The sequence below is a fragment of the Carassius gibelio genome, chromosome A17 (genome assembly GCF_023724105.1).
Source record: "Carassius gibelio isolate Cgi1373 ecotype wild population from Czech Republic chromosome A17, carGib1.2-hapl.c, whole genome shotgun sequence".
Classification (NCBI taxonomy): Eukaryota; Metazoa; Chordata; class Actinopteri; order Cypriniformes; family Cyprinidae; genus Carassius; species Carassius gibelio.
In genome coordinates, this window is record NC_068387.1 from 15,098,883 (window position 1) to 15,125,120 (window position 26,238).

The window sequence follows — 26,238 nt, forward strand, 5'->3', positions numbered from 1 at the left end:
CAGTGTTACGTTTCCACAGTTTGTGATGATTTGGGGTGCAATGTAATCTGCTGGTGTTGGTCCATTGTGTTTTTTTTTGTAAACCAAAGTCCCTGCAACTGTTTACCAAAATTTTTTGGAGCAATTCATGCTTCCTTCTGCTGACCAGCTTTTTGAAGATGTTGATTTCATTTTCCAGCAGGAATTTGCACCTGCGCACACTGACAAAAGCACCAAAAGTTGGTTAAATGACCATGGTGTTTGTGTGCTTGACTGAACAGCAAACTCACCAGACCTGAACCCCACAGAGAATCTATGGGGTATTGTCAAGAGGAAAATGAGAATCAAGAGACCAAAAAAATGCAGATGAGCCGAAGGCCACTTTCAAAGAAACCTGGGCTTCCATACCACCTCAGCAGTGCCACAAACTGATCACCTCCATGCCACGCCAAATTGAGGAAGTAATTAAAGCAAAAGGAGCCCCAACCAAGTATTGAGTACATGTACAGTAAATAAACATACTTACTTTAAAATCCAGACAGTTTTTTTCTAGAAAGACAAAAACGTTCAGGTGGAGAAAAAAAAGCTTTTTCTTTACCTTGACATGTTTCGACTGCAACCTGCAGTCTTCCTCAGAAGCCTCATCTGACAGCTGTGACGTGTCGTTTATCAGCTGTTATTTTCTGGGTGTGGCCAACCCGGCGGACATGACATGGATTTTAATCATTGAGAAGACAAAAGGAAAATCTTTGAACTATATACTTACTTTACTTTTTTGTATTGGTCTTATAAAGTATTCTAATTTGTTGAGAAATGTAAATGTGAGCCAAAACCATCACAATTAAAAGAATACTTTATACCATGGTCTGTCTGAATACTCGATTCTGATTGGCTGGCAAGTATGCATTAAAACCATTTAATGCACAAGGTAGTTCCAAGTCAATTTAATCGCCGTTCTACATTAATGCACTGCTTTCATTGACACACATAAACACACACACCACTCACACACACACAGAGAGAGAGAGAGATCTCGGAGATCACGCTGTGCAGTGTGCACACACAAAAACATCTGAGTACCCAGACAGCAAGCAGTTTCGGCCCAGATCTGGCCCACATCTGGCCCGCATGGATTTCATGTGGGCCAGATTTGGGCCGGATCTGGGCCAACACTACGTTGCTGTCTGGGTAGAAAAACTTATTGTCACACTTCCCAGTGACTTTTCTTAATAGAATAGCTTAGAAACTGGATCACTGCATTAATCCCTTTAGCAAAGAGTGTCACAATCTCCAGTCAGCAGTCCAACCACTATCCTCGGTCACAAGTTCAGTCCACTTGAAACAACATTCCAAGTCTGGCATAAAAAGCTATCACTTTTCACTTCTCCCTTGGCCGGCCTCGTTGTTCTTAAGGACTTAAGGCAGGCATACAGAGTGCGATTTTTGCTGTCGTACGAGCTCGCAGATTATTACTTTTTTCTTGGGAGAAACAATTGCAGATGCTCGCATGGTCGTTGCTCGTTCCGTGTGTGAGAATAATTATGAAAACCTTACGAGCACCACCCGACCTCCCGATAATTTTTTAACATGTAAAAATAATTGGACACTGTCAGTTTAAATTCGTGGTGTATGCGTGGTTGAACTAGATGATTTTGCAATCTATCTGAAGACGACCAATCAGAAGATGACAAAACTGATATAATATATCTAATATATATATTAGTCTATAATTTCACTATAAAGTGCCTTAGTGGCTTTACAGTTTTCAAAATAAAAATGTGAGATTTTCTGCTAAAATTCATATTTGTTTTTATTAAGGAGGCTGTAGGGAGTTACAAATGCACATTGGTAAAGCTCCTGCATCTTTTATAAAATAACTGCAAGCAGACAGTTTTCGAGTAAACCACAAAATATGTCCATCCTGTCATGGCCAAATTCAAAGAAGAGTATATACATTTGCATTACATAATGATAAAAAATATATAAAGATTTGCAGAAAGATAATTTGTACCTTTGTCAACAATACATTTTACTTGGTGGGAAAAGTGTTTTGAAAATGTGAAATTACGGCAACATATTTTTATCCCTACAAAATATGTGAAAGTTGCACTTTCTTTTCTTAATAAAATCAAACGACAAAGATATCTGGTCAAACTTTCAATGAATACTAACTGGCCCTCATTTCTTTATAAAGAAATCACATGAAAGGTTTAGATTTTTGTCCTTGTCGCAGAATACTTAAAAGTACATTAAAAATGATTTATATGGCAGCAGAATGTTTACAGATGTTTTTACACCTGTGATGGATGGGCAGGAAGTAAATGTGCTCCACATGATGGTCAAGTGAGCACTTCCTGTGAGTGAAGGAAGATGATGACAGCAGAGTCCATTCTACCTGCAGTTAAACTGAGAACACACACTCATCTGGGGAGTGAGCTGTGAGTCCTCAGCCATCTGTTTCTATGAAAGCGGTTTCAATCACTGGAAACTGCTCTACCTCAGAGAGAGAAAGAGAGAAGCTCATTAATCCTCTGACTGACTTCGCATTGGAGATGGTGTGATTCCATGAAGGTGATCAATCACCTGCCCAAGCTGAGGCCACATCTCTCAGGCTCTCTCTGAGCTCCTAAACTGCTTCTGAGAGCCTCTGATGGATTCATAGTGAGGGGTTGCAGCTCTCCGCTCAGCCAGGTGAAACCCACATTAACATTTCCACTGTTCTCTCTCGCCTCCTATTCTCACAGGACACATTCCCCTGACAATATCATTCAATTTCTGATAGTGTGTGTATGTGTGTGTGTGTGTGTTTGGCTGGTGACTCACCAGGTTTAGCAGAAAAAACAGAGGCTGCTTTGATAAGGTCAGACTTCACACAACCGTTGCAGGCAACTAAATTACCTCCCTTTATTCATGGAGCATTCACCTCCACAAGCATACTCACTGATCCACCCACTAATATACACACACAACCTAAAGGAAGAGTCAACCAGCGCCAAACTATCAGACAATGTGATGGCTCATCTGTCTATCCATCTATCTGAAATGAGTAGTACAATTCACTGTAGATGCAAAGTGAGAAATATGAGCGTAAGCTGCTTGATATGGTATCAATATCCATAAAACCTTTTCCATAAAACTCTCTTTCATAACGATACAAATTATATGAAACAGACAGACATTATATAACGTTTACACTGAAAGTGTGAGAATTTAATTGAGAACAACAGCCTTCTGTGATGGTGATAAAACTCTGAAATAACACCAGTGTCTGATTTATTCGATAAGGATGGATGCCTGATTTCGACTTTCTTCAGTGACATGCTAAACATCCACTACGGTTCAAAAGTTTGGGGTCTGTGAGGTATTTAAAAAAAAAAGAAAGAAATTATTATATGTGTATTTAATGTTACATAAACATATTTTCAAATACTTGGTTCCTTTTTAATTTATTTATCAAAGAAACCTGAAAAAAATGTGTTATGGTTTCTACAAAAAAAATATTAAGCACACTTAATTCAACATTTGTAATAAGAATATTAGACTGATTTCTGAAAGATCATGTGACACTAAAGACTTGAGTAATTGCTGCTGAGAATTCAGCTTTATAAATGAAAATGGTATTAATTGTATTAATATTTCACAATATTATTCCTTTTACAGTATTTTTGATCAAATAAATGCAGCATTGGTGAGCTGAGACATCTTTCAAGAACATAAAATCATACCAACCCCCAAATTTTAAAAGGTAGTGTAGTTTTAAAGTTAAATAACACAGATTTATTTGTTGTTTGTTAAAGAAATACAGGAATTTAGATGTGTTGTAATTTCATTAAGCCTATCAATTCTATCATTTGTGTTAGAAAAATCTGACATTTGAAATATTCTCCTTGTCTTTCCTTTTCCTGATTAAACACTCCTCCCCGCCAGTAGCCTGCTGAATGCTAGTGAGTGTGTTGTCCCTGTGAGGAGACAGAGCTCATCTGAGACACTCCTGATTCCGATGAAAAATGACAACAAACCAGCAAAGACGCCAACGCACACTGTGGAGAACAAAAGCGAATGAGGGATGAAACGAACATCATGTATTCAATTATAAGAAAAGCCAAAGAAAAAAAGCTTGAAAATGGTCACACAATGCTGATTTTCTTCAGACAGTCACTCTAATCTTGTACAAAACCTAAATAAATGCATTTTGACTTCAGCTTGGTTCAGTAAGGCAACATACTGTACAACAAGGCAACCAGCTTTCACCCTTAATTTAGCTGATCATACAGTACATAAAGATCACAAACATTCCCACAGCTCCAAGAATACACAAATACAAGAAAGCAAGGTCGTGGCAAAAATATCCTCCTTCAACAACCCTGATCTGCATTTTCTAGCTTTCCTAGTAAAACTCTCCTGCATAATCTTATAATCCTATAAGAATCACCTTCAGTCAGTGACACCACAAACCTTCACAGAAAATAAAGATGTTGTTTTAATAGTCTTAATATAAACCTGGATGAGCCATGTGCGGTAGGAAAAGTTATAAAACATTTTAATAATCCATCTGTCATTCCAATTTGTATCAGAAAAAGTATTTTCCATACGCTTAACACTTCTATGCATCCGCACAAGAAATTAACAAAGACTCAAGGCAAAAATACCACTGTAAGTGACAATGTTGTCCAAGACATTTCAAAATAGTGCTGCTATGTCGTTAAAGAATGTCTGTAGATCTTTGTGTTACACAAACACACACACACAAACACACATCTGGTCACCAGTGATGAGTCTTACCACACTTTACATTTACTGCTATGATCAGTAATCAGACCTGCATCTATTCAGGACTGTGCAGACCAATTTAACAGCTCTAAAGAGTAACATCCATGATTGCGAAATATCAGACACATTCCATCAGCACACTCCCTGCAATCTACAAAGAGACATATGGACATCTCTAAGAGTGTGTATGTATATAGATGTGTGTAAGATGAGTGATTTTTTTACTGTTGGTCAGCAGTTCTGTTCAGATTATTGATGCATTATCTGCTGTCAAGAGATCCATGCTATGCTGCCAGCATCTAGACATTTTAAATTAGAAAATTAAAGTTGTAATTAATCATACTCCCTGTTTTGCTTCTAGTGTCTTTGGAAGAAAAATGTTCTTATATTGGAACACCATCAGATTTTCAGGTCAGAGCTGTGTTCATCATCACAATAAGCTCGTCATCCTCAGCAGAGATTACAAGATGTGGTGTCTTTTGGCTGACAAACATTGAGGCAACATTCCACTGCTGATTTCAAGCTTAACAGGCACCACAATGTTTCATCAAATGATGAAAAATAACACATCTGATTATGTGTGTATTAATTTAGATGGAACATTCACACAGAAAACCGCTGCCTTGTTTCCCATTCAGTAGTGATAAAACTAGCTATGCTCACACACATGGAAGCTCTTGCTGAGAACCAGGACATATCTAAAGCAGTTGAGTAAGATTTCATTTACATTCTCTGAACCAAATCAAAAATAATAAACAGAAATCACTTGTCATTAATAATCATTGCAATTCATTTTTTGACATTGACACATGATGCTATAGTAGTTTAACTTTTAGTTTAACTTTTAGTTTTAGTATAAATTTGTCACCACAATTTGGTCATCTATAATTACATGAAAATATGATTACCGGTATATTCTTTAGACAACTGTTTCACATCATTAAAAAAGAGCTAGAGCTAGCCTGTTCATTCTAGTCTATTGTTAATTCAACCAGACCACGGATTGCTTGAGTAATCAGAATAATTAATTGAGGACCAACAACTGAAAAAGCCTAATCATCAAATCTACTGTATCTGCAATTGCTTTAGAACTAGCCTTTGTGATTAACACATCAGGGGCATTTTCTCAGGAGATAATTGGAAGCAATTCCTTCACCTAAAAAAACAAACAAACAAACAAAAAAACACTAAATTACAAAAAACTCAAACATGATATCAAATCATGTTTCACGCAACACATTTCTCTAAAGTAACCCTGAAGTAAAGTAACAGTGACTACTGTCTAAAGTGATAAATGCAAGCAGATAAAAGAAAATCATAGAATACCAAAGAGAATGTGACTAAACTAAACTAAACTAATTTCACTCTCTTCAAACAGAGAGCTAACTCTTCTGGCACATTTTGCATTGGCATAAGAAAGAAAACTAAAGAGAAAGGACATAGTATACAGATTATCAGGAGTCCCCTCAGGTTTTGAAAGGCAACTGTCCTCTTTAGTAAAAGAGGAGCCAAACAGTTAAGTGAGCATGCAACAGAACCCTTGCCTACTCTGAAAAAAAAAATTCACAATTCCTAATCAAAGCTGACAATATTATAATAGAGAAGAGGGACGTTCACATAGAAATATACACAAAGACTGCTCTTCAGAAGAGAAAGCCTGCACTGCAGTTGTGTTCAAAGTCTGAAAGATAAAACATGTTAAAAGATTCAAAGAAACAAAAACATTAAGTGAAAGGTTAGAAATAAAAAATATTCATTCAAAGAAAAGAGATTAAGAAATAAAAGTTGTTTTTCTATTTCTTTTCTTTTTTTCTTGGCTGCCTTGTAAAGTAGTTTCCACTAAGTTACTTTAAAAAAAACATTTTTCAAAAAAGTATAATATATATTTTATTTTGAAAATAAATAATTGAAAAATTAGAAAAACATAAATCTCACACACTTCTCAAGTTATAATCACCATAAAACGTATGTGGAATACAAGGTTTTTAAGAAAGTAATACTTTTATTCAATCAAGGATGTTCTGAATCTTATTTCAAATAAATGCTGTTCTTTGAATTCTCTATCAGATAATCCAAGAAAAAATGTATTATGGCCCACAAATGGGTGGAACCTTGCTGGGTACTCTCCTGCTTGCAAACTAATGTAGTGCAGTTGTTATAGTTGGCTGGAAACCAGGAGCACCATCCAGTAAGGCACTTAACCTAAGGTTGCTCCTCAAGGACTGTCCCTGTAATAAGTGAACTGTAAGTCAATTTGGACAAAACCGTAGGTCACAAGCATCGATTAAAGAAATCAAATCAACTAACAGCCTTAGGAGTAATCACAATGCATCACATTACATCCTCTTGTTATTTGTTTAACAAGTCTCTGTAGCTGATCAAATTCATTCAGGACTCCCAATAGCCCATCCATTCCAAAAGGTCAGGTCAACATAATGGCGATGTACTTCTTAAAGATTTTTTTTTAAATGAAGAACGAAAGGACATTGTGGAGCATACTGGCATGACGTGACTTTTCTAGGGTGTATTGATTTCCTCCCAACAGTGTTTTTTTGTGCTAAAAGTATGTGGGCGGTCACAAGGCCTTGAGCTAAATAACAGTCCATGACACCTGGTCCATCCTATGGCTGTGACTGTGACCCTGAATCGAATCCAAGGGCACTCTCTGTTTTAATGTAATCTTGAAACGAGTTAACCGGCTGCTAAACCTTCACATAACCATCTTCAGGTTTCGACATGCTCGCCTCACTCAAACTTTGCATTTGCTTTTGCTCATGATTGTTTTATTAGCTTTTCACTCATATTTGCTTTCGAACCTATATATATTTTCTAATTTTTATACTGAAAAGGTAATATTGATGTTTTCCCTTCCTGCCAAACGGTTGTAAGTCATCTTATCTCCAGAACGGCTAGCATATGTTGCATATTGATTGTCTTTTGTCTGCCATGCTCTAACCGCTATTGACAAACACATCCAATCACACTTTCCTGAGCCTGCTGTCTATAAAGACACAGAATCGAATCCCAATCATGGGTCACAGATGCTATCTAACAGATTTATCTGAATCGTGCTCTAACTATCACTTCATTTCCTTTTCTGTCACTATCACTCATATCAGCCTCATCTTGGGCATCACAGTCACTCTCACTGAGACACCAAACCTGTTGAAAACTCATATTTATCTACGATTGTAATTTTACTTATACAAAGCCCATATTATTAGAAGGCAGAAGCTATGTATTTTTGGAAACACAAGCTCTTTCTGCTGTTACTAAAAGCACTAAAAATGCATCATGAAACAATGAGAACAAGAGGTGAACAATGATGGACAGCAAGGATTTTACTGAATAATGACTTCGTCATGTGACGTAAATCGGATTTAAACAGATTACATAAAAAGCATACAGTATCTCAGCTATTAGATCCTGAAAAAAAGTATAATTATAGCCTAGATGGCATTTTAACAGAGAACTTAATTTAAAGAGGCAACGTCTAGCAGAGTACAACTTTTTCTAAATACCACAGAAAAGGTCACAGAGAGCCCGAAAGTGACATGTGCAAACATTCTTCTAAGTTCTGCCAATTATACATTCATCTTTGGATTAAAAGCTGCTTTTTCATAACAAAGCACTTTTGGAGATAAACTATAAAGCCCAAAAGAGCCACAGCTATCTAAGTTTAAAGAAAGCATTTAGAAGTTTGCGTGCATATGCAGCCTCTAAAGTACTAATCCACAGTTTCATGTTGCTGTTTGAAATGTGAAATACACAAGAAAAGTGCCAAGGGAAAAGGGGAAAATTTAGCAGGCAATAACATTTCCAGATGCCACGTGTTCAAGGACATTCAGAGCAGAGAGGGTTTTGGAGTAATAGAGCATCAGTGCTGAGATGCAGCCCTGCAAGTGACATTCACATAATTATTTCTCCATCAGACATGATGAGCAGATGGATGGAAGGACAGATGGATGGATGTAGTCAGACCTGATGAAAGGACAGATGGATGAAGATGGACATGGATGGATGGATGGCTGTAGACAGACGTAGATGGATGGATGGATGGATGGATGGATGGACATACAGACAGATTGGTAGATGGATGGATGGATGGATGGATAAACGAAGACAGATACATAAAAGTATGGATGGATGGAGACACAAGTAAATGGATGAATGGATAGTATACGTACATGGACAGGTGGACAGATGGATGGATGAATGGATGGACCATGGCACAGAAAGGTAAGTGGATGGATGGATGGATGGATGAATGAATGGAGATACTGGTGGAGTAACCTATTAGATTGCAGGTTAGTGCTTTTAGGCCTCTGGCCTTTTCAACTCTAGAATAAACTGCAAACAAAAGTCTTGTCAACGATTGAACTTGTACGAACATCTACCAACTGCTTGCATTTCCCACTCTAAAAGTAAGTGAAGTGAAAATATAAAATGTTCTTCCAACCATCCTCTGTGTCAGGATAAAAAGAAAAAAGAGGCTGATGTGAGCCCCTGTATTGATTCAGTTTCTTTGGCCACAAATACCATGCAGTATAATAAGCCAATGGCCATCTTCAAGATTCACAGCTTTTAAGGCATCAAACGGCCTTACTGATATCAGCAAATCATGCTGCTCACCACATAGTCTGGCTATACATCTGCGACAACATGAAAGGACCAGAGAGAGAGGGGTAGATATAAATAGTTTAGCGGCAGATCTCAGACCATTGGTGTGTTCTGAAATGATGCTAAATGTTGAGGAATGTAAGTAGCTCGGTTTTGGAGGGCCCTTTATGGGGCCTTTGTTTATGACCCACAGAAAGTAATAAAGTCACTGTCTGTGTCCAAGAGAGAAGATACCTGCTCAGCTGCCCAGTAAGCCAATTTATACATTAAATTTTACATATCATACTGTGCTAAATGTAATAGGATTAAGTTAAATATTGTTTGATAGCCTGATATTAACAACAAAATATATGAGAAGTATTTTCTCTTTAATAAGCCCATTTTTCATCTTTAATTATGTGTGATTATACGCAATTTATAATTTGCATTTAACACTGTTTTCCTCTCATCCTATCAGAACAAACCTGTTACCAAATTTTGGGTCTCAACCCACCAGTTGAAAACCACTCCACTAGATGTGGCTAGAAGGCTCATGAAATAACGTTGTAAATACGCTTGTAAATTTACACTCTCCTCTTTGAGATCTACAGAACTTAACACTCTTTTGACTGTATAGCCTACCAGAATGCACAAATATCAAAAAGCACACCTCTACCAAATCCCCTCGTTCACAACAAGCATCAAAGTAAACACTCCCTTGCTGTGTCAGTCACTAATTTACACCGTGAACAGACACAGAAAAATGAAGGAGAATACAGAATGACATGAAAAAATATTCCAGTCGGCCTGCCTCTGTGCAATCTGGTGCAATCACTAACAGTAATGGAAGGCATTGTGTAATTGTTAAAACAGAGCTCGAAGATGAACTGCTGGTGAGTTTGATAGGAAACTAGATGTAGAAAATTTGTGTGCACCTGGAAGTTCACACGCCACAGTCTGAATGACACGCATTGTTGTACAACAAAATTAGCAAAGCATTCCTCTGCCCTGCATTTCTAAGCAGACAGGGAAGTATGGGAGATATTAACTGTCTCCAGTAATGAGCTTGCCTTCGGAGAGAGGATGTGATTATTGGATGAATCATTCTCTTCTACCTCTTATAAGATGAGCAACACACCTCTAAATGTTTAATGCAGCCAGTAGGATATGTGGGCAGCTGTGTCAATATGCTGTAGATTAGCAGCTTTGAAAGCAGGAACGATGTAGGATGATAATCTACGCTCTATTAACAGACAGCAAGTCATTTCTGCCATGGGCCACATTTGACAGAGCTGGTCCAATCAGCCATCCAATTGTAACAGATTTATAATCAAGAATCTTTGTTAAAGAATTCACAGTACAATTGGATGGTTTGCAAAAAAACTTTAACTTCTGTCATCATTTAGGGGCCATTCACACAAAATGTGTTTTTGTGATTAAAAAAACGTGAGACCCATGGCAGTGGATTGAAACAAAAATGCTAGGTCTAATGACAAGTTCTTTAAAACTTGTAAAACTTTTAATATCAGCACCATGTTTTTATAATTGTCAAAAACATCCATTTAGCACATTTACATGGAAATACAATAGTTCTGTGTGAACGGACTCGTGTTCCACATCCAAACCCTTCCCAAAAATTCTGTCACCATTTAGTCCCTCAGAATAGGTCATGAGTCCTTTGAAATACTTTTACAATGTTTCATGTGGTTTTTTTGTGCTTTGTCGAACCTAGCAAGCCACCGTTGCTGTCCACATTTGTTGTATCAACTTTATTTTTAAATGCAGAGTAACAAAGTCAGTCAATATTAAAACTATTTGCACTACAAAATATGGCTGGGTCGTATGACGGTATAAATATATATAAATATGAAGCTATATAATTACAGCAGAATAAAGTGTTAAGATATTCTTATATTGTATATTCCCTGGTAAGCAAATATATCTGCATAACATATTGCTTAAACATTAAATTCTCCTTTGAGAGATAAGGAAACATGCATGAATTAGAGAGTTATAAAGAGTGAAGATCGAGTTATCAAATTTAATAAGCAGTGAAAAAGAATTCATTGCAGGGCTCGCACTGACTGACACACCTCTGTAAGACAGCATGCGATCGCGAATTTGGGACATGGATGATGTTTAATAGAGTTAAGGGCAATAAGCAGTGAAAAAAAACGTAATCCACTGCTCGCACTGACTGACACACAGCCCAAGCGCACGCACTGAAAGCCCCTCTCAGACAGCATATGATCATGAAAACAGATCTCTTTCCTGTTTTATTGTGCATGATTTTTTTTTTTTTTTTGGATTGGTCTTAAAGGGACAGCAGCCTTATTTACCTGCTGCTGTCTGTGATTATTAATGTCAGTCATGTTTGATTGATACAGTGAAGACTATGCAGTGTTTTATTTATACTCTTTATTCAATTTCTGTAATATATTTTACTACATGTTTAAAAAAAACCTAGCGGAATAAAAGTTTATTTTTATATTTATGTGTTGTGTTGTGTTGTGTTGTGCTTGTAACTTAATTATTTTTCCTAATTTTAATAACAAAAATAAAATAAAAATAGCTATATCGAGGTATATATATATCGTTTTCATGAAATAAAATTTCTCATACAGTGAAATAAGATTTTGGTCCTAATGCCCACCCCTACTACAAATTAGTCTGTTTATAATTATGATAATAAATAAAAAATAATATGATAATAATATGACACCAAATACCAATTTGCCACTTTAAGCAGCATAACTGACTGCTACATACAGGTAAAGCAAGGCTTCTTCGCTGAAGAAATTACAACTTTGTCCTTATGACAACTTTGTTTCCCTAGAGGTTAAGTGTGAAGAAAACAGCTTGGTCCAAAATATATTTGCACCTTCTGAGCAGGACAATGAGCAAACAAAACAGCTGTTTAGCTCCAGGAAAGACTTATAATTTAAATTTAAGAGTTAGCTGGTTGTCATACTTATGTGAGTTGATGGCTATAATGAGACATGCTATCAACCACACTCAGCATCTCCTGTGAGAGACTGCAGTCTAGATCACAACCTTAATTAGCACATGGGGGGAATTTAGGTCAGTTTAAGAACAGGAGCCAGGGTTTAGCCATGAGTTAAGGAGAATAATTAATTATTAACATGCAGATATAAACAGGCTCATTAGTGACTGTGGGCTAAAGGACATTTGTGTGTCTGTGCATGTGTTAATAGTTGTGAACATAAAGACACAAAATGAACACAAGCCATGTTGTGAAACAGCTAATTTCATGGTGTGTGAATGTAACAAATGCAACTCTTGTAAGACAAAAAACTGAATGCACATTATCTGTCATCCTGTTTCGCTAAATCCATGCTTATGTCCTTATGTTTGAAAATGCTCCTCTCAACTATTTCACAGATTTAGTCTCAAATAAGAAAATACTATCTTTCAATGAGGAGATAAGAGCTGCCACTTTAAACTGATGGGCTTTTATACTTGTTATGGGAATCTAATACATCTTCATCTCTGGCCAACTCGTAGACGCTATCAAGAGACGGGCCCATTTTAGGCAATTATACCGCAGCCTGCACTGATGGGGGTGATGTCATGCAGGCACGATGAGAATGATGGGTAACTGTCAGCTGTGTGGTGAAAAATGGGATCCACATTGTATTAAAATAAATGTCTAAAGCAACCCCAGAAACTCCATTTTGAAGTGACAGTTTGTTTTGTATAGTATATGTGCAAAAAGATAAGTAGAAAACGCAAAAAAGACAGATGGAGGAACTTACAGTAGTAAATTCGGGACAATGCTTCAAATCATGACCTGTTCAAGCTAGAATGTCACTCTTTGTTTTTCAACTCAGAATAATGACTATACAAAAATTTCAGTGCATGGGAATAATGCATCATGATGCATCCAATGTCTCAATCAGTTCATGCACTAAAGACCTGTGTTAATAAATGTAATTGAAATGTCATTTATGAAATAAAATCTCATTTGAATAGTTTTTAAAACAGTAAAACATGAAACCACTTACAATTAAAACATTAAAACAGTCACTATTCCAATTAACACAGGTATAGTTGCATTAATATAAGAAGAACACAAGGCCATTACACAACAAATTGCTCAGTTTGCTTGCATATCTCATATTTTTTCATTCATTTCAAAGGATGCACCAACCGGAAGTCACGTTTGTCAGCTGCATACGTCATTAAGGCTGCCTCTTTTCATTTATTTCACTTTCAGTTGCTGGCCCCCATTGACTTGTGTTTGTTTTTTTCTCCATTCTATGGACATCACTGGGGTCCAGGCCACTGAAGGTGAGCAAACGATAGACTAGATCAGCTCATCACAAGGAAAATGAATGATTCATTAACACAAGACATTCACTTGTCACCACCTACTGGCGTAATGACGGTGACCCGACTTAAAGAATCGAGTCCTTAAAATAAATCGAAATCCCCAATTCATTCCCCAGCAACTAATGACTCTGATCCAGATGGAAAAATAAAGTTTGACAGCAATACTTAATGCTTGCTGGAAATACTTCTGTTGTGTATTCATCTGTGTTAATTATCACACGCGTACCGTATATTTTTATTATGTGTTTTAAAAAATAATAATAAATCAACACGCACTCACCACTGAATTCTTCATGGTGGATTTCACAGTAAACCCTTCGGTTTCCAGTTCTCCTTTAGCCAAGCGATGAAATGTTCGCATTTTCGTACACATTGCTGACTAAACACAGTTTAAGCTCAAAAAGAGCAATACAGATTAAAATACTAAAACTTTACGGAGAACACCTGCTTACTCAATGGCGTCGCAGTAGTGCCTGTCTGTTTAGGTTGCCACGGACTCACTTGAGGACGCGCTGCGGTTGCTATGGAGGGTAAAACGAAACCCGGATGTTCATCGTGCTATGGAAACAGCTCGCGCTCTGTAGTCGTTTATCAAAAGTCATTAAAAATGAAAGCGAGATTGGTAATTATAGTGTAGCAAAATTGATAATCAATATTGTAAACTAAAGCATTATGTTCCAGGGATATATGTGAGTGCACGAGGCATCGCTTTTTTTTATCACATCTATCTTTTCAGTATAATTAGATTGTGTTTTTCCAATAAATTTTTAAGGGTTTTTTGTTTGGTTCACATTTGTAATTTTTTAAAGTAAACGTGAGAAAAGTAAAACAGGAAATAACAAACTTACGTGTCTATTGCAGAAATGCAAGTGTAGCCTACATTGCATTGCATGTTTTTTTTGTTTTTTTTTTTTACATTTGAAGTTAGATTTTTAAATCATTTATTTTTAATATTATTTTTAAAAGTAATACTATAATAAATCAATTTTTATATTTTTTTTTTTATATATATAATGCAGATTTGCCTGAATCTGTATAGAATTGTGGGCATATTGGGAATGTATTTCTGAGACGTTTATTTTTGTATGTAAACCCATGTGTAAATAAAAAGGATTGAGTGTTACAATAAAGCTATGTAGTAGGCTACTTATTGCTTTGTCTTATTGCTAAATATATACCTCTAATGCTGACACATAAATTATTTTCTTAATTTTCAAAGGACACAAAGCTTGTAAAAACAAAAAACATTCCCAGCTGCTCCGCCTCACTGATGGCACCGTGTCTGTCCTGCATCATGAGCTTAAACAGTGACTCTGTATCCTACAGGTTTACTAGCACATTGTCCGCTAAATCTAGCGAGAATTTCACTGTACTAAATCATTCCAGTATAAGAATTTGGCACTTTTAATCTCTGGTGTGTCTATGCCTCCGGACTCTTCACAGCAGTAGGCTACAGTAATTAATCTTCTGTGTGGTGTGCAAGCAGTTTCCTTAAAAACTCCTATTTGGTTTGTTTAACTCAACCGAGAAAGGAAATGCCATGTATGTGTGTGTTTGAGGGGAAATATTTGCAATGTTATACTTCTGTTACATCTCTTGGTTAAAAAAAAATTTAATGCATCAAAAAACTACTTTTATAAGGCAGTCTCATGCTAACAGACCCTAGTAAACATATCAGTTAATTCTTTTATTTATAGTTATCTGCCATATTTGTTTGGCTGTCTCATCAATATGACACATACTGGACAGTTTCACATATTTTAACAGTTTTTCCGTATGGCATTGCTAAAAGAATTGCCCCCAGACACAAACCATTAGATGCTCAGTGCGTGGGCCTCATTTATGCCATTCTCATGGCACTAATGATGTGTATATGCTCAAGATCTGTTTTGATGTGCCAAGGTCTCAGTCACACTGCCTCCACCGCACACACATGATCTGTGTGTAATGAGTAAACAGCAGACCTTCATCTTCATCATCACGGCCTCCGCCCGCGTTTGATGTTTGTCTCATTTGTCCGTTACTCTCTGGGCTTATGTGGCATCCACTGACACAAACAGAAATTAGACAGCAATCACCAGAAAGTTTGGTGCTGCAGGACCATTAACAGAGGAAAATGCATGCCTTGGAGTAACAGAAGCAGGTGCCGGGGCTGGAAACACACAACACAACCGACAGGACTCATCAGATATGCCAATCAGCATCCCTCAAATGGACCATTAGGGCTGCGGGTTCGAATTTCTCTGCAGGACAGCCACAGATGACACATCAGCAACTTGACTCTGTCAGGAAGTAAAACTGTGCGACTGTAATAAAGAGAAAACAGGATGGTAAACAATGCATCTGAGACTACATTTCTCTAAAAGTCATCATGAAAAGTCATCAGCGTAAGAGTTTACTTCAGATTCACGGTGCACCAAGCAATACCCTCTCATGTTCAGTTTTATTGTTTGTTTACTTGTTTTCCCTTTTCCACTTGCCTGTGTTGCTGTTTTGTGAGAGTATGCTTATTCAGGAGCTCAAAGGCAGTTGTGCATCAAGAAAGTCGGGTGAATATCTGCAATAGTGTGTTGCGTTTGGACCAGTCAGACACGCAGTTATTCATTATATTTAATGAATAATGCAGTGAACACCCTCACCCAAAAAGCAAACTATCTGTTAGAGTTCTGTGAACAAACATGAGGATGAACTAACACCCCAAAATGCAGAACAGGCCTCTGGTGGTTAGCATGACAAGCAATAACTCAAAAGAATGCAATGTTTGGTATCTGTGAATGTGTATTTTCATTATTTAAATGAGAGGGTATATTGTATGTTGAAACTTTTGCAACATTTTAATGTTATATGACTCTTTAATAGCTTTGCATCAACACTTAATCCAGTTCCATATGCAAAATTCGAAGAGTAAACATTCCCTCCAAAAATTAATGAAATAGAGGTTTAGTATAAACTGTGTTTAAAACCCTGTTTTAAAATGGTGCTGATGGTTTGACTTTTTATCACTTCATTCCCCGTTTCTCTCACCCAGGTTGAAATTATTTGATCAAAAAACAGTAAAAGCTGTAATATTCTGAAATATCACAATGACATGTTAATCGCTCTTAAGGCTCCAAAGAATCTTTCTGAATTATAAAAGCTATTTAAGTCTGTCTCCTCTTTAAGGCAGTGAAATACAACACACTCTCAGATAATATTCCAAAGATCAGATCCATACAACAATCAATACCCTGCGGGGACATATTGAGGACTTGTAATTTGTTTTGTTTTCTGTTGTTGTCCTCCACGGTTGGCCTGTTTTAATCTTTTGTGGTGATTATTTACTCATTCTGTTTGAATCCAGTCTCCGATCCGACTGACTGCCCCTTTTGACTTTTTTCATTTGCCTGAGAATTATTAACCGAGCTTAATCTAAATGCCATAGAATAAAATTCAAATTTAGAAAGGATTTTCTTAATCAGATGGGGCTACTTTCTTTAATAAATGAATCCCAGAGAAAACTGCTTAAAGGGTTAGTCCACACAAAACTGAAAATTAGCCTGTGTTTTACTCTCCCTCAAAGCATCCTGTATGCTTGGAGGGGCCAGGACAATTTTTAATATAACTCAGATTGGATTTGTCTGAAAGAAGAAAGTCAGGTACACCTACAGTAGGATGCTTTGAGGGTGAGGCAAACACAGGCTGATTTTCATTTTTGGTTGAAGTAACCATTTAAAATAGCACCTGAAATCATCGATTTTAACCTATTCTCACTCTCAAATGCAATTTCATTATTTTGCTGCTTTTTTCATATCTAAAGTCAACATGAATTGACATTTGCAACCCACTGTACTTTCATAATAACGAATAAATGAAAAAGGATATCCAATGAAAAATAAAGCAATTGCAATTTCTCTAATCTGGGGCCGGTTGCATAAATCTATTTAAGACTAGTCTTGCAAGTTAGTCGTCTAATTTTTTTCTTTAAGACTGGTATTTACTTTTTAAGTCAGTTGCATAATATTTTAGACTGGTCTAATTTAAGACAAAAAAGTAAGATTGGTTCCCCCTTGTCTAACTTTCCTTTACAATCTATGTTGCCATGGAAACGAATAAACTGTCAAGTGCTCTAGATTCACAAATGTGGCCCGACTTTGTCTTGCGGTATGGCACATTTTAATATTTGCTTTTATGAAAGGGCAATAAGAAGAGAAAGAGTTTTCAAAGATCGTTCAAACCCATTAGAAGTCCTTTCTGAAAAGGAACTGCTGGAGAAGCTAAGGTTTCCTAGACATGCAATACAAGAACTAGCAATTGACTTGGAGGAGCATTTGAGGCCTGAAACTTCAAGAAATTTTAGCATCTCTCCACTTCTACAAGTATGTCTAGCTCTACGCTTCTTTGCCACAGGATGTTTTATAAACACAGCTGCAGACTTAATTGGGGTACACAAGTCTACAGCATCAATAATTATTCATCGGGTTGCCTGTGCACTGTCAGGAAGACTTCCACTTTATCCGACTGATGTCTCTACCTTGAACAAGGTGAAGGCAGATTTTTTCAACATTGCAGGATTTCCAAATGTAGTTGGAGCCATTGATGGAACACACATTAGGATTCAAGCACCTTCAACTCATGAGCCATTGTTCGTTAATAGGAAAGGCTATCACAGTATTAATGGGCAGGCTATTTGTGATGCCAAACTAAGAGTGCTCAACTGTGTTGCTCGTTGGCCAGGATCAACCCATGACTCTAGAATTTTAGTGAATTCCCAAATTCATGATGCATTTGAGAGAGGAGAATTGCATGGTGTGCTCTTGGGTGACTCTGGTTATCCACTAAAACCCTGGCTACTCACACCTTTCTTAAATCCAGTCAGTGTGCCTCAAGCTCGGTACAACACAGCCCATACCAAAACAAGAAATGTTATTGAAAGGTGTTTTGGAGTCCTGAAACGAAGATTTCATTGTCTGCATGCAGAGCTCAAAATGAAACCAGAAAAAGTCTGCAACATTATCTGTGCATGCGTTGTTTTGCACAACATGGCAAGGTAATAAATATGTTTTTAACTGTAATTAAAACTCCTAGCTACATATTCCCCAATGATTTTAAATTAAATGAGTAAAATATCATTTTCCATTTAATAGAGATCTTGCACTCCCAGACTTGGAGCATGACCAAATTTGTGAAGAACCCACTTTGGAGATTACTGAGGCAGGAGGGGAAGATGGATCTGGGCGTTACATTCGACAGATGATTGTAGAAAACATTTTCTCAGTTTGACTGACTCAGTTTGACTGAGAACAATGAAAGAACAATGAAAGAATTTATTTGAAAAAAATTTTTTGAAAGAATTTATACTTTTAAATTAAGTGGACATATTATAATTTATTAATTGAGACAATACTTACAAAATATTTGATGCATAGTATCAGTACAATCAGCTGAAATATGATATAATCTTCAAATCACTACACATTAACTTACACTAAAATTCTTCAAATCTCTTAAATATCTCTAAAGATTCTGTATGTAAACATTACATATGTAAATTCAAAATTAAATACCAGTACTTATTAAATAGACAATTGTTTGATTAGTTATTGGACAATGTTCGATGAGATCTATAGTTCATGTCCAAGTTTTTGTAGCTCCAACTTTAGCTTAGTTTTCTCTAATTCTAGTTTTTGTATTTCTAATTTTAGTTTAGTCTCTTCCAGTGTTAATATTTGATATTGTTTTTCAAGTATATTGTTCATGGTTATCTTGCTTGGAGCATCTTTCTGTCTCTCGGTGTCTGAGCCACTTCCCACAGGTGCCATTTGGGTGCTGTCCAAATAGTCATCTTTAAAAATAAATTTAAAAAAGAACAAGAACAACATTAGCAAAATTTGAAAAGTAACAGGCACTGTATTTTTTGTTGTACTTTTTTTCTGATAAAATGCACTACATGCTACTTCACCCTTTTGTAGTTCATTCATTTTAGACAAAAACACACAAAACAATTACTTAGCTATGTAAACTGGGACACTGCATAGACTTCTGTTTTTTTTGTGTGTCACAGGCTATGTGAACACACAAAAAATTTGTGAAACATTGAACAGGTTAAATGGTCTTTACTGACAAAAGTAGTCTGATTATATATAATCTGAAAACACTGTCCTGCAGCAACTAGCCTAGTGATTGCACAGCACGTGATTTCCCCTAACCTGTGTCCACTTATTGTATTTTATAATATTTGTATTTTATCGTAACTGTTTTAAGCAATAAAGTAGCCTACTCGATGCTAGTGCTGCATCTTGAATAAGTCCGCTTATCGTCGTGCCTTCAGCCGTGACTAAATAAATAGGCTACAGCACAGCCGCTTGTGCGTTATTGCTTACTTAAACACTGTTAATCTGTTTTAAACTAAAAACATTGTTGTGAGGAATAGTACTAGAGGGCTGAAAGATTGAAAGCATAGCTTACCTTCACTTTGTGTTGTTTGGTCAGGTCTGGCTTGTAACAGGAGCTTCGTCATTTTGAGAGACCAATGTCAGTGTCACCTCGCAGTCAACTATAAGATAATAAGTGTTACTCAATCTAAAACAGAGCAGTAACCTACAGTGTTTAAAATGAAGCAAAAACAATAACCATCGAAACATTATTACTCACGAGACTGTCCAAGCGGGGTTGATGTGACAGCGGTATGAGACTGTGTATCTTTCACCGCTGTGGGTAACGTCCGCCCGGATACTCCGCTCTCCCTCCCCCCCCCCCCCCCCCCCCCCCGGGATTCCCCAAAACATCGGAGATTCGTCTCCGTATATTTCGATGATCATTTCCGTTGTCCTTTTCAATTTAGGAGATGGTCCTCCCCCCGTTGCTGGGTTTTTTCGCTTAAAAATTTCCTTTTTTGCCTCTTGAACCATATTTTTAAACCGTTTTTGAACATCTTTGACGGATCGGTTGACAGATGGGTTGAAACTGTTAACTCTTTCCGTAATTGTTGTCCAAGCTTTGTGTTTTTTGCTATTGCCGTTGTAATCGTTAAATTTGTTCATTAGAGTCGATTTAGCAGCATTGTATTCCTCTAATATACAAATATTTTCCGCAAAGGAAAACTGTGACGAGCGCGAACTGTCGGCCATTTTGTTTAAGTTGTTCAGCATCTTATTTTTCCCACAAATCACTGCGATTTAGACTGTCTTAATAAAGATAGGTGTGAGCTTATTTTATGCAATGGTCTTTCTTCAGTGACTTTAGTTAGTCAGACTATTTCTTAGACACAGTCTTAAGATAATGACTATGTTTATGCAACCGGCCCCTGACCACACCTATATTGTCATATTGACTATAAAGGGTGATATATTACCTAGTGAATTTCAATTTTGGACAGATTTTAGAGGTCTTAAGTGGGGTCTTCTAAATTATTTCACTGATTTACTTGGCAGCAGGCACTTGTGCTTTTTAATTAAATCTTCAGGAGATCAAATGTGCCTCCACACATCCAGCTTTAAATTAAGACCAAAAAGTGATGCAAAACTTTCAGACACTTACATGTACAGTACGTTTTGCCATTAGAATGATGTTTCTTATTCTCTCTCTCTCTCTCTCTCTCTCTCCTCATTCTTTTCTTGCTGTCTTCCTTCCTTTCCTCTCTCTCCGCCTCAACAGTCTTGAGCAGATGGCATTTAAGAAAAATACTATTAGCACCTCCTTCCAATCACACACAGCAGCAGACTTTCTGAGCCCAGTACACACAGGTGAGAATGATGAATAACATAACGGAATCAAAGACTTACACAAGCTGAAGCTGCTCATAGCTGTACTTTCAAGCTTTCAAGTTTTCATTTGCGCAGTCACATATCAGTTTTAGACAGATTAAACAAACAGTTTTATCACAATGTGTTTCGTATTGCCAAAAACGCACATACATCTCTGACTCAAGCTGAGTCCATAGGACCCTGCTCACAGACTGACGAGTGGAGGCCCATGGATGAGATGAGTGTGAACTGTCTGGAGAGATGCTTCACACTTCAGGTGCTAATAGGGGTGAAAAAATGTATCTCTGTTATAGCAGCTTTGCAGAAATATACTGTATAAGTTGCTTATATCTAAAATGATCTGAACGTAAAAGATCTTTACCTCAGCTCATTTTATAATAACATGTCATGAAAAGCATCAAGAGTATTAATGAAAATCACAACATTTGCCAAGAATGGTAGCCCATACTTGGAATTGGTGTTCTGCATTTAACCCCCCCAAGAGCACACACACAGCAGTGAGAAGTGAACGCACACCCAGAGCAGTGGGCAGCTATAGATCCAGTGCCCGGGGAACAACTGGGGTTCTCCTGCCAGCACCGAGACTCAAACCAGCAACCTTCTGGAAAGTAGTCTGGCTCTCTAACCATTTATTAGAGATATATTAATAATATGTTATATAAAATATATATACATATAACTATAAAGACTTTGAGTTGTTAGAAGATTAGAATGCTCAAGCTGGGGATGCTTTTGTTGTTGTTGTTGTTGTTTTTATGTTTTGTTTATGTTGTTTATCTCTTTGTTTGGGGTCAATATGACTATCAATCCATTTAAGAAATAATAATTTTATTTATTTAGCAAGGATGCATTCAATTGATCAAAAATGCCAAGTCTTTTAAATGATTACAAAATGTTACAATAATTACAAATTAATCATTTTTTAAACTGACCACCATATTAGAATGAAGACCGGAGTAATGGCTCACATTTCACTGCTGGTTATATATGCTCTGTATAATTGTGCATGTGACGAATAAAAATCTTGAATCTTGAATTTTGAATGGCTGCTTAAAATTCAGCTTTAATTGCATTCAAAAATAATAATAATAAATAACATAAATGAAATAATAAATAAAATAGAAAACAGCTATTTACAATTTACATAAGAATATTTAACAATATTACAGTGTTACTGTAGTTTTGTTCAAATAAATGTAGTCTTGGTGAACATCTTTTGAAAACATTAAACCATCTTCATAATCTAAACACACACACACACACACACACACACACACACACACACACACATATATATATATATATATATATATATATATATATATATATATATACACACACACACACTAATAAATACCATTTGCTTTGTAATGCGCAAGCTGATTATCACATAACAGTCAAGTTGACAAGTAGTAGATCAAGGTCCTTGCTAGTGCCAGTTCTTGTTCACAATCTGAATCTATTCACATAGGGAGCCAGAGAGATGCAGCTGGTCAGCAGATGAATGTGAAGGGAGAGGGTGGAGTGAGAAAGGAAGAAATGGATCATGCTACATTCTGAGCTGATATTTCAGCATGCCAGAGTGAGTGAGACAAACACATGAAGAGAGCAAGAAAAGCTTTATATTAAAAGGCACTCTTGTAGAGCTTTACGATTAATCGAAAAGTAATCTAAACTGAAATCCAGAACCTCTAACCGATGTAATTTACCCATGTCGATTATTCCAGTTTTTCAATTCTGTTAATACTTTCAGCTCAAAAGCATGCTATCATGTGTGTATTCAGCGCTAGACAGATGTGTATGACTGCCGTGCTCAAGCATCTTTTGCAGCATCTTTTGCAATTGTTCAAAATATTCAATAAATAACCATAAATAGCTTGTGTTTCCTTCAATTATTTTAAAATCACAAAGAAAAGACATGCACTCATTTATTAGAAAAAAAGTATCCCACCTTGCCAATGAACAATGAGTAAATTAATAAAAATAATCGTTAAATAATCATAATCGAGGTAAAATTTTCAATTAATCGAGATTTTGATTTTAGGTCATATCATCCATCCCTACACTTAAGTGACGTCCAGATATAGGAATGTCCGAATCTTCCCTTTATTCCGCCCTCTGACCTATGCTGTTATTAATTAAACCTTTGTTCTTCACTTCACCTGAATGCTTCTGACAAAAAGGCATATATGACCTTTACTGTTTCCCCAACCTCCGTATTGTCTCATTTGACACACCCAGGAAATGTGTTCATGAAATATCAAGGTATGACCTTGGCACTAAACTCATATAAAACACACAGATACTCATACAGTTGGGCATTAAAAGGCTGAATATGAGATTGAGAGCTGAGTGCAACAGATCAATGAGTCATGAAATAAAATAATGCAGCCCTTCGCACGAGTCCCAAGAGAATATCTACTGAAAGACAAACTGAAGTTTGTTTCAGTCATTTTCATGACAAAACCTCAGAGCCCAGAAGCTGTGTCAGATCACAACAGGATTCTAATTTCAATCCCAAGCAGGAGAAATAAAGAGAAAGAGCATCTCAGGCTCTGTATCAGCTTTCTCAGAATTCAGTGCTTAGAGGTGGGAAAGCGTTGCCCTGGATACCACTGGGGAAAATATTTTTTTTGTTTCATTTTTCCCCTATACAGTTTACCATGTTGACACAGAATGGTCTCACTCTCTAGTTTACAGATCAGATTGTGAACGGTTTTGACAAAAGGTCACAGGGTCATGTTCAAAATGGTCTTATGTTAGTTACGCATACATTTGCATGTGGAATGAAATACTCAGCTAGACTGGAAATATCATATTTGTGCATGTTTATGTGTGTTTACTGTGTGTGTCAGGCAGCTGTGTGTGTTTTAGCTGTTGTTCCTGGGCTCTCAGCCAGCTCACTCAGAGACAGCTCCCCTGTCATTCCCGGGAGAATGTGTCTTTCTGTCCCTCTTGGCAGGATGCAAATTCTGTAATTTGTTAGTGTGTTTATTTCCTTTTGAGGCAAGACCTGCAATTAGAAATTAAGTTGAGAATTAGTTATCATTGGTTTAATGCAGCTAGTTGCGCAGAAATGACACAAAACACCTTCTAGTTCTAAAACTGAACCACAAAAAACTTAAATCAAATAAAAATTGTTTTCGCAATTTAAAATAAAGCTTGAATAAAATAAAAATATAGTATATATATATATTGAAAATGACAAAATATGAAGAAAAAAACAAATGCACACAACAAAATTACTGAAACTTGAAATTTTTTTTTAAAGAAAACTGAAAATGTAAAAATAAAAACTAATTCTAAATATAAATACTGTAATAGTCTACAAATAATAGTAAACAGGCTGTCAGTCTGTAGAGATTTTTCAGTGAATCTTTTTGCAAGTAACATTGTTATGCCAGTAGGTGGCAACAAGTGACTGTATTAAGAATGAGATATTAAATCAAACTATTCAAATGATCCATTCAAACAATCTCATTCATTCAGGAACTTAAAATGTGATTTTATAAAGAGTGACTCACTAAATCATTCACCCAACCCATTAGTTCTAAAGCTGATTAAATCAGGAATAAAGCATGTGACTGTTTTATGAGTGATGCATTGAATCATTCGCTCAGTTAGTTCATTCAAAGGCTGATTCATTCAGGAACAAAACAGCACCACTGTGTCATTTAGATTCTTGTAATAATAATTCTGCATTCGAAAGTGAACTATTTTCTATGGTGGAAGAAAAATAGACAAAGTAACTGGCAATATTCTATCAAAAATGTAAATTACTCAAATTGTTCATTGAATTTCTGCATAAAAACAACATCCCACTTACAATCATGCTGATGGTCTAAAAATCGGCAGTGACTGCTTGCAGTAAATTGTGTTCATTTAAAGGGGGGGTGAAATGCTATTTCATGCATACTGAAGTTTTTTACACTGTTAAATAGTTGGATTCCCATGCTAAACATGGACAAAGTTTCAAAAATTAAGTTGTACGTTTGAAGGAGTATTTCTGTTCCAAAAATACTACTTCCGGTTTGTCACAAGTTTCGGAAAGTTTTTTTCGAGTATGGCTCTGTGTGATGTTAGATGGAGCGGAATTTCCTTATATGGGTCCTGAGGCACTTCTGCCGGAAGAGCGCGCGCTCCCGTATAGCAGAGCACTGAGAGCACAACAGACTTCACTGATCAGAGCGAGAGCATTGCGAAAAGTCACAAAAGAAGTGTGTTTTGATTGCCAGGGCAAGACAACCCTGCACAGATTACCAAAAGAGAAACAGCATTAAGGGACCATTGGATGGAGTTTATTTTTACAGAGTATCAACGGAGTTGTGCAAGTGTTTTTGTTTGTTCCCTGCATTTCGAAGATGCTTGTTTTACAAACAAGGCCCAGTTTGACGACGGATTTGAACATCGTTTATTTCTTAAGGATAATGCAGTCCCAACGAAAAAGGGTCACGATCGTGTGTTGGAACCGCATGTGGTGAGTAAAACTGCTTCAAATATCTCTGTGTTGTTAACTTAGCTATCGGCGCGTAAGCACATCAAGTAAACAACATGCAATGTTGTCATCAAACTGCACTTTCCACATGTACAGCTTAAAAAAAAAAAAAGACGACAAAGTGGAACTTTGTCATTTTCCAAAACCGCTAAGCAAATATATACAGTTTCAGTACATACCACATAGAGACGTCTTTGCTGATGCTGCTCTTGTTCAATTTCAGCCTCTGGATCTGATTCTGGATCATAAATATACGCTGAATCTGACTGTTAGTCGTGGTTTGTTTTGGTTGGTTTTGTC

General features: G+C 36.6%; 1 protein-coding gene across 2 annotated transcripts in view; it reads right to left on the reverse strand.

The window, feature by feature from the left end:
- Positions 1–14,200, reverse strand: part of LOC128031576 (parkin coregulated gene protein-like) — a 75,622-nt gene extending 61,422 nt beyond the window's left edge. The window contains exon 1 of one of the 2 annotated variants that reach the window (XM_052619896.1): positions 13,982–14,200. In XM_052619896.1, coding sequence (XP_052475856.1) covers positions 13,982–14,074 — 93 coding nt within the window. In that variant the 5' untranslated portion in view covers positions 14,075–14,200. The remainder of the gene's footprint in view (positions 1–13,981) is intronic. The other variant, XM_052619897.1, reaches the window with a different exon arrangement.
- Between the last annotated feature and the right edge of the window lie 12,038 nt (positions 14,201–26,238).